Source organism: Suncus etruscus, chromosome 17, assembly GCF_024139225.1.
Source record: "Suncus etruscus isolate mSunEtr1 chromosome 17, mSunEtr1.pri.cur, whole genome shotgun sequence".
NCBI lineage: Eukaryota > Metazoa > Chordata > Mammalia > Eulipotyphla > Soricidae > Suncus > Suncus etruscus.
Genome location: NC_064864.1, coordinates 42,028,829 through 42,042,018, shown reverse-complemented (window position 1 = coordinate 42,042,018; position 13,190 = coordinate 42,028,829). Strand labels below are relative to the sequence as shown.

The following is a 13,190-nucleotide window of genomic DNA, read 5'->3' as shown; positions in this document are numbered from 1 at the left end:
CGTGCGTTATGTAGAACATTAAACTCTGGATAGTGGCATGATAACCAATATATGTCACTACAAAGTATCTTTTTATTCAGCAATATTTGGCAGACTGGTCAGTTAGTCCTAAGGTTAATAGCTAAACCTTGGATTTAGGCCACCGACTTACAGTTATTAAATAGTAGTGACAAGGAGTATGGAAGATGACTTAATAGTTGCAAGCAAGGGGCTAGAGAGATAGCACAGTGGGTAGGGGGTTTAACTTACAAGCTGCAGGATCCATTAGTGATTCCTAAGTTCAGAGCCAGGAGTAAGACTGAGCACAGCTGGGTGTGCCCCCCCCACCCCAAAAAGCAAGCAAGCACAAACCTTGAGTTCAAACCCCAGTGCATTTCATAGGCAAACAAACATAACCCCAACAAATTTGCTGTTAGGTTTCCCTAGGGAGAAGGGCCTGAAGCTAGTTCAGAGGTGCAGAAAGATCTAGAGCAAGCAAAAGGCTCTGCGCTTACTCCTGGGTGCTGGACAAATGCCAAGGTGATCCTGAATGCCCCATGGTGCAGGATTCCTCCTTAATGGACAATAAAAACAATAAAAGGTGACATAAAAATATGGGTATTCTATTGTATTGCAGAGAAAAAGATGACATTAAAATGGAAAGAAATGTAGTTAGATCTGAAGAGAGCCTCATGTAGGGGAGGAAACCAAAATCAAATGTCATAAACCCAGGAGGGTATGAGGCAGCATATCTATATCTTTGAAGGCAGAAAATGGAATGGAAGGTAGTAATAGTGATTTTAAAAAGTTATAGCTGAGAAAACTCTGGGGTCTTCTCAGAGTGGGGTCAGGCCATCTACCCTGTACTTTGCACTTCCAGAAGTCCAACAGTCACACCCACATCCCACAGTCCCAGCCATGTAAACTCATCAATCCAGTTCCACAGTTCCTTAAGTGCAGGCCACATACCCTCAAAGCAACACCACCCAATCTCCAACAATGACAGTTTAGCAAGAGTATACAAAATTAGATGGGAAAGTAGCATAGAAGCCACTTAAACTCAACAAACAGCTTAGTAAACACTCAATGACTCCAATGGAGATATTATAATTTTGACAACTTTTCTTTTACTAAAGTATTTTTCTCTGCCAGTATTTTTCAATAACTCCACTTGCCATTTAGTTGTAAACAAGCAATTTAAAATAAATAATTTTGTTCCTGCCAAGGGGGCATGCTTGGGATGTGGGTGGGAAACTGGGGACCATAGTGGAGGGAATGTTACACTGGTGGTGGGATTAGTATTGGAATACTGAATGCCAGAAACAACTGTATTATGAGAAACTTGGTAAAATGTGGTGTTTAAATAAAAAATATATTATCATGGAAGAAATATCCAACAAATAATTTTACTGTTGGATGTTAGTGATTTAATCAATCAAGCAAGGAAGGAGATTAAATTATTGTTTATCCTTTTGGAACTGTGACCCAAAACATAAACCTTTAGAATCAGTCAACTAATTACTTATCCCCATGAGAAAAATATAAATAAGTTATGAAATAGATTTATAGTAGACTTTGAAAATAAGAGGGCAACTTATTTTGAGATATTTTGATAAACTGGGCTATATCTAGTGGCAGCATTGAGGTATGATCCCTGGCTCTGTGCTCAGGAGTAAACTCTGGCAGTGATTAGTGAATCACATGCAGTGCAGGAAAGCGAAGTGAATCAGTTTCCTGCCAGGCAACTATTATCTCTCTGGCCCTGGTATTTGACTTTTTTCTACAATTATAGGTAAGTAAGTTAGTTTTGGGTAAGTGAAACGGGGTGCAATTTTACATGATTCCAGCTTTGATTCTTAAAATGTGATTCTATTAGTGTGAATCACTGATTTAAGGCTCAAGATTAAACTAAATACAAAGCACTCAAAGATATATATTATGCTTTTATTTCTCACTCTTAGTATACTTCTGAAATATACTCCGCTGAACAAGATACTTTCCTGATATTCAAGGACTAAATACTAAACTCTTATCCTCTTTATACATAGTGATTTTCTTAAAATGATTTCAGTACTTCCTTTTGCTTGATTCATCCCACAGCAATTTTATTTTATAAAAAGTAATCAAGGGTCAAGAGAGATTTCTCATTAAAAGAGCTGTAAACTAAAGTGAGATAAAGGAACTGAGTAGAAAAGTATTTGAACTTCAAAAATTCACATCTCAAGTTCATTTAGTTAAAAAGATTTCATACGCAATATTCAGTTTTTTAGGTTTTTTTTTTTTTTTGGTGTTTGATTCACACCTGACAGCGCTCAAGGGCTACACCTGGAACTACGCTCAGAAATCGTCCCCAGGACTGTGAAAAATTGTGAGTGCTGCCTGTGTGTGTCTGTCTACTGTCCTCTTGCGTGAACCTGTTGGGAGTGGGCTGAAAAAAGGCTCCAAAAAACTCACTCTCCCAGAGGACAATTCTAGGGCGGGAATGCCAAGGAACTGCTCCATAAAGTGAAAACCGGCTATAGGCAGTACTTTGCAGAAGCCAGGTCCCCTGTTTGTGATGTCAGGCTGGGAAAATCCACGAAACTACGCCTGCCCAATGGGGCCCGACTGTGAAAAATTGTGAGTGCTGCCTGTGTGTGTCTGTCTACTATCCTCTTCGTGAACCTCTTGGGAGTGGGCCGAAAAGAGGCTCCAGCAGAGCACTTAGCTCTGCTTTGCTACGCGGCCGTGTGCTCTTTCTAAGAAAAGAACACCATCACAACAAGAAGAAAAAAAAATCACACTAAGAACTGTGCTGGATCACTGTAGCCAAGCATTTCTCTCTGGACTGTCTTCTCTGCTGCGTGCTCGGGTCTAAGATTTGATCCTGTGTGAGGCTTCACCCATGGAGGACTCCCCTCCTTTGGAGGCAAGTCGACCCATCCAGAAAGGACGGAGCCAGAGGAGTGTGACTGCCTGCATCATTTAGCCAATGAATACCACCACAACACGTAGAAAAACCCACAATACAAGTGTGACAATGGAGAAACAACGCAGGCCAGCATCAGACATAGATAATGAAGATGACATTTCTTATGACCAGATAATGACCAACCAACTAATCAACCTCTCAGATAAGGACTTTAGACTAGCAATATGGAAGATGTTCAACGAACTCAAAGAAACCATGGATCGAGTTGAACAGAACACTAATAAGAACCAAGAAAATATGAAGACAGAAATCACAAAATTCCAAACTGAAATAACATGTCAACTAACAGGCCTGAAAAACTCAGTAAATGAAGTGAATGACAAAATGGATAAGCTCTGGGACAGGGTATCAGAAGCTGAGAATAGACTTGGTGCTGTGAAAGATGAGATAAATAACAATTCCATACAGCGGGAGAGATTGGAAAAAAAACTTAAAGCAAATGGACAGTGGAAAAATTAGTCAAAGAATGGGAACAGATGAAAATAGAGGTCTATGATAAGCTCAACAGAAACAACTTAAGAATCAATGGAGTCCCAGAGACCCAGGAATAAAATTTCCAGGAAGAATCAACGGTCAAGAACATCATTAAAGAGAAACTTCCAGAGCTAAAGAATGTATGTGATCAAATCCTGCATGCTCGAAGAGTATCAACCAAAAGAGACCCCAGAAAAACTACCCCAAGACACATTCTAGTCACAATGACGAATCCCACAGATAGAGACAGAATTCTGAAAACAGCAAGATCAAAAAGGGAAATTACATTCAAGGGAGCAACCTTGAGATTTACAGCAGACCTGTCACCAGAAACACTCAAGGCCAGAAAGCAGTGGTGGGATATTGTGACAAGACTGAATGAAATGAATGCTTCACCTAGAATACCCAGCAAAACTCACTTTCCGGTTTGATGGAAGAATACATGGTTTCACAGACAAAAAAAACAGCTCAGAAACTTTACAGACTCAAAACCAGTCTTAAGAGAAAAACTGAAAGACCTAATTAAAGACAAGACTAATCAAAAGACACACCAAATTTCGATATAAAGATGGCATTAATCCCCGGACAATTCTTTCTCTCAATGTCAATGGACTAAATGCACCAGTTCAGAGACACAGAGTGGCTAAATAGATTAAAAAACTCAATCCAACCTTCTGCTGCCTACAAGAAACACACCTGAATAGCCAGAACAAACATAGACTCAAAATAAAAGGCTGGAGAAAAATTATCCAAGCAAACAACAACCATAAAAAAGCTGGAATGGCCATGCTAATATCAGATAATGCAAAATTTATACTCAGGAAGGTTGTAAGGGACAAAGATGGACTTTTTATATTAATCAAGGGGTGTGCAGAGCAGGAAGAAATAACTCTCCTAAACATATATGCACCGAATGAGGGGCCAGAAAAATATTTAATACAATTGTTGACAAATCTGAAAAATAATATAACAACACAATAATTGTGGGGGACTTCAACACGGCTTTGTCAACACTGGATAGGTCAACCAGACTGAAACCCAACAAGAATATACTAGACCTGAAAAGAGAAATGGAAGAAAGAGGCCTAGTGGATATATATAGGACACTCCATCCCCAGAAACATGGATACACATTCTTCTCCAATGTACATGGGTCATTCTCCAGGATAGACTACATGCTGGCACATAAAACATACCTCCATAATATCAAGAGGATAGAAATTTTGCAGACTACCTTCACTGACCACAAAGCTCTGAAATTATTTGTGAATTCCAATGGGACACAGAAGAAAAACTTTAACACCTGGAAGTTAAACAGCCTCATACTGAATAACCAGTGAGTCTAAGATGAAATCAAGGAGGAAATCAAAAGGTTCCTGGAAACAAATGACAATAAAGACACAAACTATCAGAACTTATGGGACACAGCAAAAGCAGTACTGAGAGGAATATTTATAGCTTTGCAAGCACACATCAGGAAGGAAGAAGGAGCTTACCTGAGTAGCTTAATGACACAGCTAATAGAACTAGAAAGTGCTCAACGAAAGGACCCAAAAATAGGAAGACAGAAGGAAATAACAAAGCTGAGAGCAGAAATCAACGAAGTGGAAACCCGAAAAACAGTCCGAAAGATCAACAAAAGCAGAAGTTGGTTCTTTGAAAAAATAAACAAGATTGATAGACCACTGGCAAAATTAACAAAGAAAGAGAGAGAGAAATTTGATAACTCGTATTAGGAATGAAAAAGGAGAGATAACTACTGATATGGCAGAGATTCAAAGGGTAATCAGAAACTACTTTGAGAAACTCTACGCCACTAAAAATGAGAACCTGGAAGAAATGGATAAATTCTTGGACTCTAATAATCTTCCACGGTTGAAGGAAGAGGATGTAGCATATCTAAACACCCCCATCACAATTGATGAAATTAAAACGGTAATCAAATGTCTGCCGAAAAACAAAAGCCCAGGCCCTGATGGATTCATGAATGAATTCTTTCAAACTTTCCAAGAGGAACTACTACCAATCCTGGCAAGACTCTCTCATGAAATTGAACAAACGGAAACACTTCCAAATAGCTTTTATACAGTCAACATCACCTTGATACCTAAACCAGACAGAGATGCTACGAAAAAAGAAAATTACAGACCAATATCGCTGATGAATGCAGATGCAAAGATCCTCAACAAAATCCTGGCAAATAGGATTCAATGCCTCATTAAGAAGATCATCCACTACGATCAAGTAGGTTTCATCCCAGGAATGCAAGGCTGGTTTAACATCCGTAAATCTATCAACATAATACACAACATCAACAACAAGAAAAATAAAAACCACATGATCATATCAATAGATGCAGAGAAAGCATCTGTTAAGGTCCAACACCCATTCTTGATCAAAACTCTCAGCAAGATGGGAATGAAAGGAAGCTTTCTCAATATAGTTAAGGCCATCTACCACAAGACAGTGGCAAATATTATCCTCAATGGAGAAAAACTAAAAGCCTTCCCTCTAAATTCTGGCACAAGACAAGGCTGTCCTCTCTCACCACTCCTATTCAACATAGCACTGGTACTCGCAATAGCGATTAGGCAAGAAAAAGATATTAAGGGAATCCAGATAGGAAAGGAAGAAGTCAGCTCTCACTGTTTGCAGATGACATGATACTCTACTTAGAAAACCCTAAAAACTCTACCAAAATGCTTCTAAAAATAATAGATTCATATAGCTAAGTGGCAGGCTACAAAATTAACACACAAAAATCAATGGCCTTTTTATACACCAATAGTAATAAGGAAGAAATGAACATTAAGAAAACAACCCCATTCACAATAGTGCCACACAAACTCAAATATCTTGGAATCAACTTGACTAAAAATGTGAAGGACCTATACAAAGAAAACTATAAAACTCTGCTCCAAGAAATAAGAGAGGGCACGCGGAAATGGAAACACGTACCCTGCTCATGGATTGGTAGGATTAACATAATCAAAATGGCAATACTCCCAAGGCATTATACAGATTTAATGCGATCCCTCTAAAGATACCCATGACGTTCTACAAAGAAGTGGATCGGGTACTTTTGAAATTCATTTGGAACAATAAACACCCTAGAATAGCTAAAGCAATCATTGGAAAAAGAATATGGGAGGAATTACTTTCCCCAACTTTAAACTTTACTACAAAGCAATAGTTATCAAAACAGCATTGTATTGGAATAAGGACAGGCCCTCAGATCAGTGAAATAGGCTTGAATACTCAGAGAATGTTCCCCAGACATACAATCACCTAATTTTTGATAAAGGAGCAATAAATCCTAAATGGAGCAAAGAAAGCCTCTTCAACAAGTGGTGTTGGCACAACTGGCTACCCACTTGCAAAAAATTGAACGTAGACCCCCAGCTAACATCATGTATGAAGGTAAAATCCAAATGGATTAAAGACCTTGATATCAGACCCGAAACCATAAGATATATAGAACAACACATAGGCAAAACACTCCAGGACATTGAGACTACAGGCATCTTCAAAGAGGAAACTGCACTCTCCAAGCAATTGAAAGCAGAGATTAACAGATGGGAATATATTAAGCTGAGAAGTTTCTGCACCTCAAAGGAAATAGCGCCCAGGATACAAGAGCCACCGACTGAGTGGGAGAAACTATTCACCCAATACCCATCAGATAAGGGGCTAATCTCCAAACAAGGCACTGACAGAAATTTACAAGGAAAAAAAAACATCTAATTCCATCAAAAAATGGGGAGAAGAAATGGACAGACACTTTGACAAAGAAGAAATACAAATGACCAAAAAGACATGAAAAAATGCTCCACATCACTAATCATCAGGGAGATGCAAATCAAAACAACTATGAGGTACCACCTCACACCAAAGAGAATGGCACACATCACAAAGAATGAGAATAAACAGTGTTGGCGGGGATGTGGAGAGAAAGGAACTCTTATCCACTGCTGGTGGGAATGCCGTCTAGTTCAGCCTTTATAGAAAGCAATATGGAGATTCCTCCAAAAACTGGAAATCGAGCTCCCATATGATCCAGCTATACCACTCCTAGGAATATACCCTAGGAACACAAAAATACAATACAAAAACCCCTTCCTTACACCTATATTCATTGCAGCACTATTTACCATAGCAAGACTCTGGAAACAACCAAGATGCCCTTCAACAGACAAATGGCTAAAGAAACTGTGGTACATATACACAATGGACTATTATGCAGCTGTCAGGAGAGATGAAGTCATGAAATTTTCCTATACATGGATGTACACGGAATCTATTATGCTGAGTAAAATAAGTCAGAGAGAGAGAGAAAAAACGCAGAATGGTCTCACTCATCTATGGGTTTTAAGAAAAATGAAAGATATTCTTGCAATAATAATTTTCAGACACAAAAGAGAAAAGAGCTGGAAGTTCCAGCTCACCTCAGGAAGCTCACCACAAAGAGTGATGAGTTTAGTTAGAGAAATAACTACATTTTGAACTGTCCTAATAATGAGAATGTATGAGGGAAATGGAAAGCCTGTCTAGAGTACAGGTGGGAGTCGAGTGGGGAGGAGGGAGATTTGGGACATTGGTGATGGGAACGTTGCACTGGTGATAGGTGGTGTTCTTTACATGACTGAAACCCAAACACAATCATGTATGTAATCAAGGTATTTAAAGAAAATATATAAAAAAAATAAAAATATAAAAGAAATCGTACCCCTGGAGGCTCAAGGGATCATATGGGATGCCGGGATTCAAACCACCATCCTTCTGCACGCAAGGCAAACGCTCTACCTCCATGCTAACTCTCTGGCCCCCAGTTTTTGAGTTTTATAAAGAAAAACATGGAGGAACTTGATAGAAGAGAATTGTGATGGAAATTAAAATTTATGAAGAAAAATTATTGTAACTAACGTGTATTCAAAAACATGTAGTGTAAAAGTTAATGCATACTGTTTATTTATTTCTGAAAGGTTGAGAAAGTTTCATTCACCAACATATCAGCAAGCTAAGAAAGACTCAAAGTCTTTTCGGGGGGGGGGGGCTGGAGAGATAGCACAGCAATAGGGTGTTTGCCTTGCATGCAGCCAACCTCTGATTTGATTCCCAGCATCCCATATGGTCCCCAGCCTGCCAGGGATGATTTCTAAGTTCAGAGCTAAAAGTAATCCCTGAGCACTGCCGGATGTGGCCAAGAAAACAATCAATCAACCAACAGAAAAAAAGTTTTAAAGGAAAAAGTCTTTTTTAAAGAAAAAAGTTCTCAAGGAAACAATTTCAGTATTAATTGAGGCACTGGTAATCATTTCAGTACAGATTTTAGTTTCTATGCTAATAATGCTAAATTGACAATAATGTCAAAAATTAATCAAAAAATAATGTCATGGGGCCAGAGGAAGGTACAGCAGATAAGGAGCTTACCTTAGACATGGCTGTCTTGGGTTCTTCACCCAGCACCCCGTATTGTCCCTAAAACCTCATCAGGGGTGATCCCTAGGCTCAGAGCCAGAATTTAGCCCTGAACACAGACAGGTGAGGCTCAAAATAAAAAAAAAAATGTCATGACTAACATGACTGACAAAATCTGTTCTGGGCAAGCAACAGTACATCACGTATTTTTGTCACTATTCTTGTTCATTTGGGGGGGGCACACCCGGTGACGCTCAGGGGTTACTCCTTGCTATGCGCTCAGAAATCACCCCTGGCTTGGGGGACCATATGGAATGTCAGTGGATCAAACTGTAGTCCATGTGTGCAAGGCAAACACCCTACTGCTTGTGTCATCGCTCCAGCCTCTATTCTTATTCATTCTAGTGAACCCTAACTGCCCAACAGTTCGCACTGATTTAATAAAGTATTTCTAAAATTTTTCATCTTGCTTTATGCTATGTTAAAAAAAATCCACTATGGTTTGGTAAATCAAACGTTCTTCTCACTTTTTGGGAAATGGGGGCAAAGAGAGGTAAAACAGATTTGTTCAGAGTGCACAACTAGTTAATGACAAAACCCCATTCCAGTCCAGATTCCCTCAGTCTTAAATGATCTGCCTTTGATCTCAATGGCTAAAAGTTGTTAGAACAGAATGGTGTCCAGATGTTCCCTAGTTCTACTAAAGAAGAATAAAGAAACAGGCTTAAATCATTAAAACAGAATTTAGGAAGAATTTTCTGAGAATGAAATCTCTAATCACTCAAAAGAATTCTGGCATCTTTTATTTTCTGGTGATCTTTTATTTTTTTCCTAGAAAAAAATTGACCCAAATGTCCTTGAAGGAGAACTACTGTAATGTAAAGGGAGCGTGAGTTTTAGAAAGGTCTAAGTTTAAATGCTTCCCAATTTATCAATTTACTTACCTGGAGGGCCTGTTACTTAACTTCTCTGGGCCAGCTCTAAGAGATGATACCATCCAAAGAGTTGCCATAACACAGTATCATCAACACATGCTATAGTGCCTGGAATTTTATTCTAATTCCCTCTGATCAACAAATTCCCTTTAATGGCTCTTAACTTTAAAATCTTAGGAAGCTAGGGACTGCAGCAATAGCACATAGGGGAGGGAGCTTGCCTTGCATACAGCTGACCCAGCTGGGTTTGATTCTCATATGGTCCCCTGAGCTGCCAGGAGTAATTTCTGAGCACAAAGCCAGGAATACCCGAACGCCACTGTGTATGGCCCCAAAACAAAACAAACAAGAGCAAAACAAACTAACAGACGATCTTAGAAATTAAATGAGAGGAAACAATTGCTTAAAATATGAAGTTCATGTTTTCTTCCTTATGCAAGGCAGAAAACCCCTATTATACTCTAAATCTTAAGAAACAGTCTTGGGGCCAAAGTGATAGCACAGCACAGTAGGGCGTTTGCCTTGCACATGGCTGACCCAGGACAGACCCGAGTTCAATTTCCAGCATTCCATATGGTTCCCCGAGCCTGCCAGGAGTGATTTCTGAATGCAGAGCCAGGTGTAACCCCTGAGCACCACCGGGTGTGGCCCCAAAACAAAAACAAAACAAAGTTTTGCTATCTCTTTAGTTCTCCTACATAGGGACCATGATGACTATAGCAGGGGCCAAATGCTCAGTGTAATAGGAAATTTAAAACAAAATGAGTAAAAACAAAAAATAGGCACTGAAATCTATGCTGGATTTACCATTTAAAATAATATTGGAATTACTAATAAAAGCAGCAGCAGGGGTCGGAGAGATAGCATGGCGGTAAAGCATTTGCCTTGCAAGCAGAAGGACGGTGGTTCGAAACTCGGCATCCTTTATGCCCCCCCCCACCCCCCGAGCCTGTCAGGAGCGATTTCTGAGCGTAGAGCCAGTAGTAACCCCTGAGCACTGCCGGGTGTGTCCCAAAAACCAAAAATAAATAAATAAATAAAGGCAACAGCAGCTAACATTTATTACATAATCACATACTTACTACTTGCCCTAAAAAAGGAGAGATTTTGACAATGAGTGAGTACATCTGATTTCTGTTTTATGGAGGAAACAGGCATTCTGAGAATTAAGATTTAAATGAGCACACACAGCCAGTAAATGGCAGAATCTGTGGATCCAGGTTTGATTCCAGAGTTCATAAAGTTATCCTCTATGGCTATACTGATCCTTCTACAATGGAAGATCTCAAACAGAAATGTCTGTCTGCTCTGCCTTATACTTTAGCAGTCTGTGCACTACATAAAAATTCTAGAAAAATATATCAAGAGAATTGGTAATACCAAAGATGTATTCTCAGATATGAAGACTTAAAAAAAAAAAAGAGAGTCCTCAATCACTTGCACAGCCTCAGCACCAGTGGCCAGAAGGAACTCATCACAAGGGGCCTATTCACCACTAATGGCCTTAAAAAGAGTTAAGTAATAGGCTACCCAATTAGCCAACAGTATCAGTTTTAATTGCGTCCCTGGAATATGCTTTGTATGTTTGGGCGTTTAAAACAAATACTTAAAATGGAGCCGCATGCTGAAAATAAAGAAAAATAAAGGGATCATCCAGATGCTGTCCATGCTAAACAGCTGCAGTATCTGCAAAGATAAACTTACTGGGGAACATGATACATTGCAAAAGAAATAAACACTTCTCCTATAAATATTATTTCAATATTATTAATATTAGATCTCTACTAATTGTATGGAATAATTGTGGTTATCACAGAGAAATCATTTACTAGAGATTAACCAATTAAATCATTTACCAGATTAACCCATTAATCAAAGGTAAGAAAACTAAACTTTCTCCTTTAATACAATCTTATTATTATCATTCATAAAAACCAGAGAAATCATCCCCTACTTCAATAGTCTTGAAGAAACCTTTAAATAAATTTAAAACTGCCTCATTACTATCATTAAGTCTTCCAAAATTAGTTGATTTCAACTCTGAAACTCTAGCACCTGCCAAAACACACTCAGTCACTGGTTATCTGGCCACTGCAGCTGAGAGTCCACAAGCTGCCTGCTATCACTGGGGCAGAGTGGACAGGAAGTATTAATGGCCTTGTTAGATCAGCAATAAACAACGAGTTTGAAACTTCAATTCTTTTAATGGAAAAATGAAGTTACTTTTTTGGGAAGTAGAATTTTCAGAATAAATTGCCTTCACAGATTCGGCAATGAGACTTTCTAAAGCCTGAAGGTTGATAAAATGTACTTAAGTGCAAAGCCAGAGTCCCAAACCTTAACATAAAAGTCAACAGCATATAAAAGAAAGAGATTTTAGAATCAACTTGAAACTATCAGGAAAGGAACAACTCTGTAGATCAGTTGAAATATCTTCTTCAAGCTGTTAGATACTGGAAAACAATCAGAAGATAGGCTAATCTAGATAAACGCTAATGGAGCCACTCAGGACACTTAAAAAAAATCTCCTCTAGTTATTATCATCAATGTCAGTTGCTGGAGCTTCCCTTAATTTTTCTTCTTCTAATAGTTAAGCCATTTTGATAGCACTATGGCAATCATGGTTCAGTAAAATCATGAGCAAATTATAATTCTTTTTTTGCCTGGGAGACTATTATGTTTACTTAGAATTTGGAGAATAAAACTATATAAAATACTCCTGGATAAACTGAGAAGACTAAACCTATCTCTAGCAAAACAACAGCACGAACATGAATTAGGATGCCTTGGTGTATGGAACAGGCATACAAAACCTGAACTGTCTTGCTCTTAAATATAAGGCATGGGAACAATTTCAATACACTTGGAAGGCTTCTAGGAAATGGAAATGACAAAATAGAACAGACTTCATTCATTTTATTTTAAACACACGCTTTACAGTTAGCTCCAATGGGACTAGAGAAGAATGCCATCATTTCAACTCACCTCGGGCTTCCTGCAGTTTCTTGAGCTCTGCTTCCCTCTCTGTTTTGCTCTGCTTACTTCGGACCCCAAGGGCACTGATGACTAACCTTCTGGCTAGGGCTGCCGAAGTCTCAGGACGCTCCTTTGTAGGCTGGAGGAACTCTGCATGGGAGAAAGGGGAAGACAGATAGAAGGGAGAAAGGAAGAGAAAGCATTCCAGCTCCAAGTGATTTAACTCAGTAATTAACAGACAAAATAGACTAACAAGGGTTGCATCAGCAGTAATTAATATAAGTCTGATAGATGACGATCAGAAGAAATTAATAAGGTAGAACACAAACAACCTTGGCTTCATTATCTGTATTAACACAATTTCTTACAGCTACTATCAAATAGCTAAACATGGAGGTAAACTAGATAAGAATGTCATCAGAAAATGGTTGCTGCAT

At 38.8% G+C, this 13,190-nt stretch overlaps 1 protein-coding gene across 1 annotated transcript in view; it reads right to left on the bottom strand.

Annotated features, from left to right (window-relative positions):
• The window catches only part of R3HCC1L (R3H domain and coiled-coil containing 1 like), a 47,627-nt gene that overhangs the window by 4,556 nt on the left and 29,881 nt on the right, over positions 1-13,190 (bottom strand). The window contains exon 5 of the mRNA XM_049790842.1: positions 12,763-12,903. Within this exon, the coding sequence (XP_049646799.1) occupies positions 12,763-12,903 (141 nt within the window). The remainder of the gene's footprint in view (positions 1-12,762; positions 12,904-13,190) is intronic.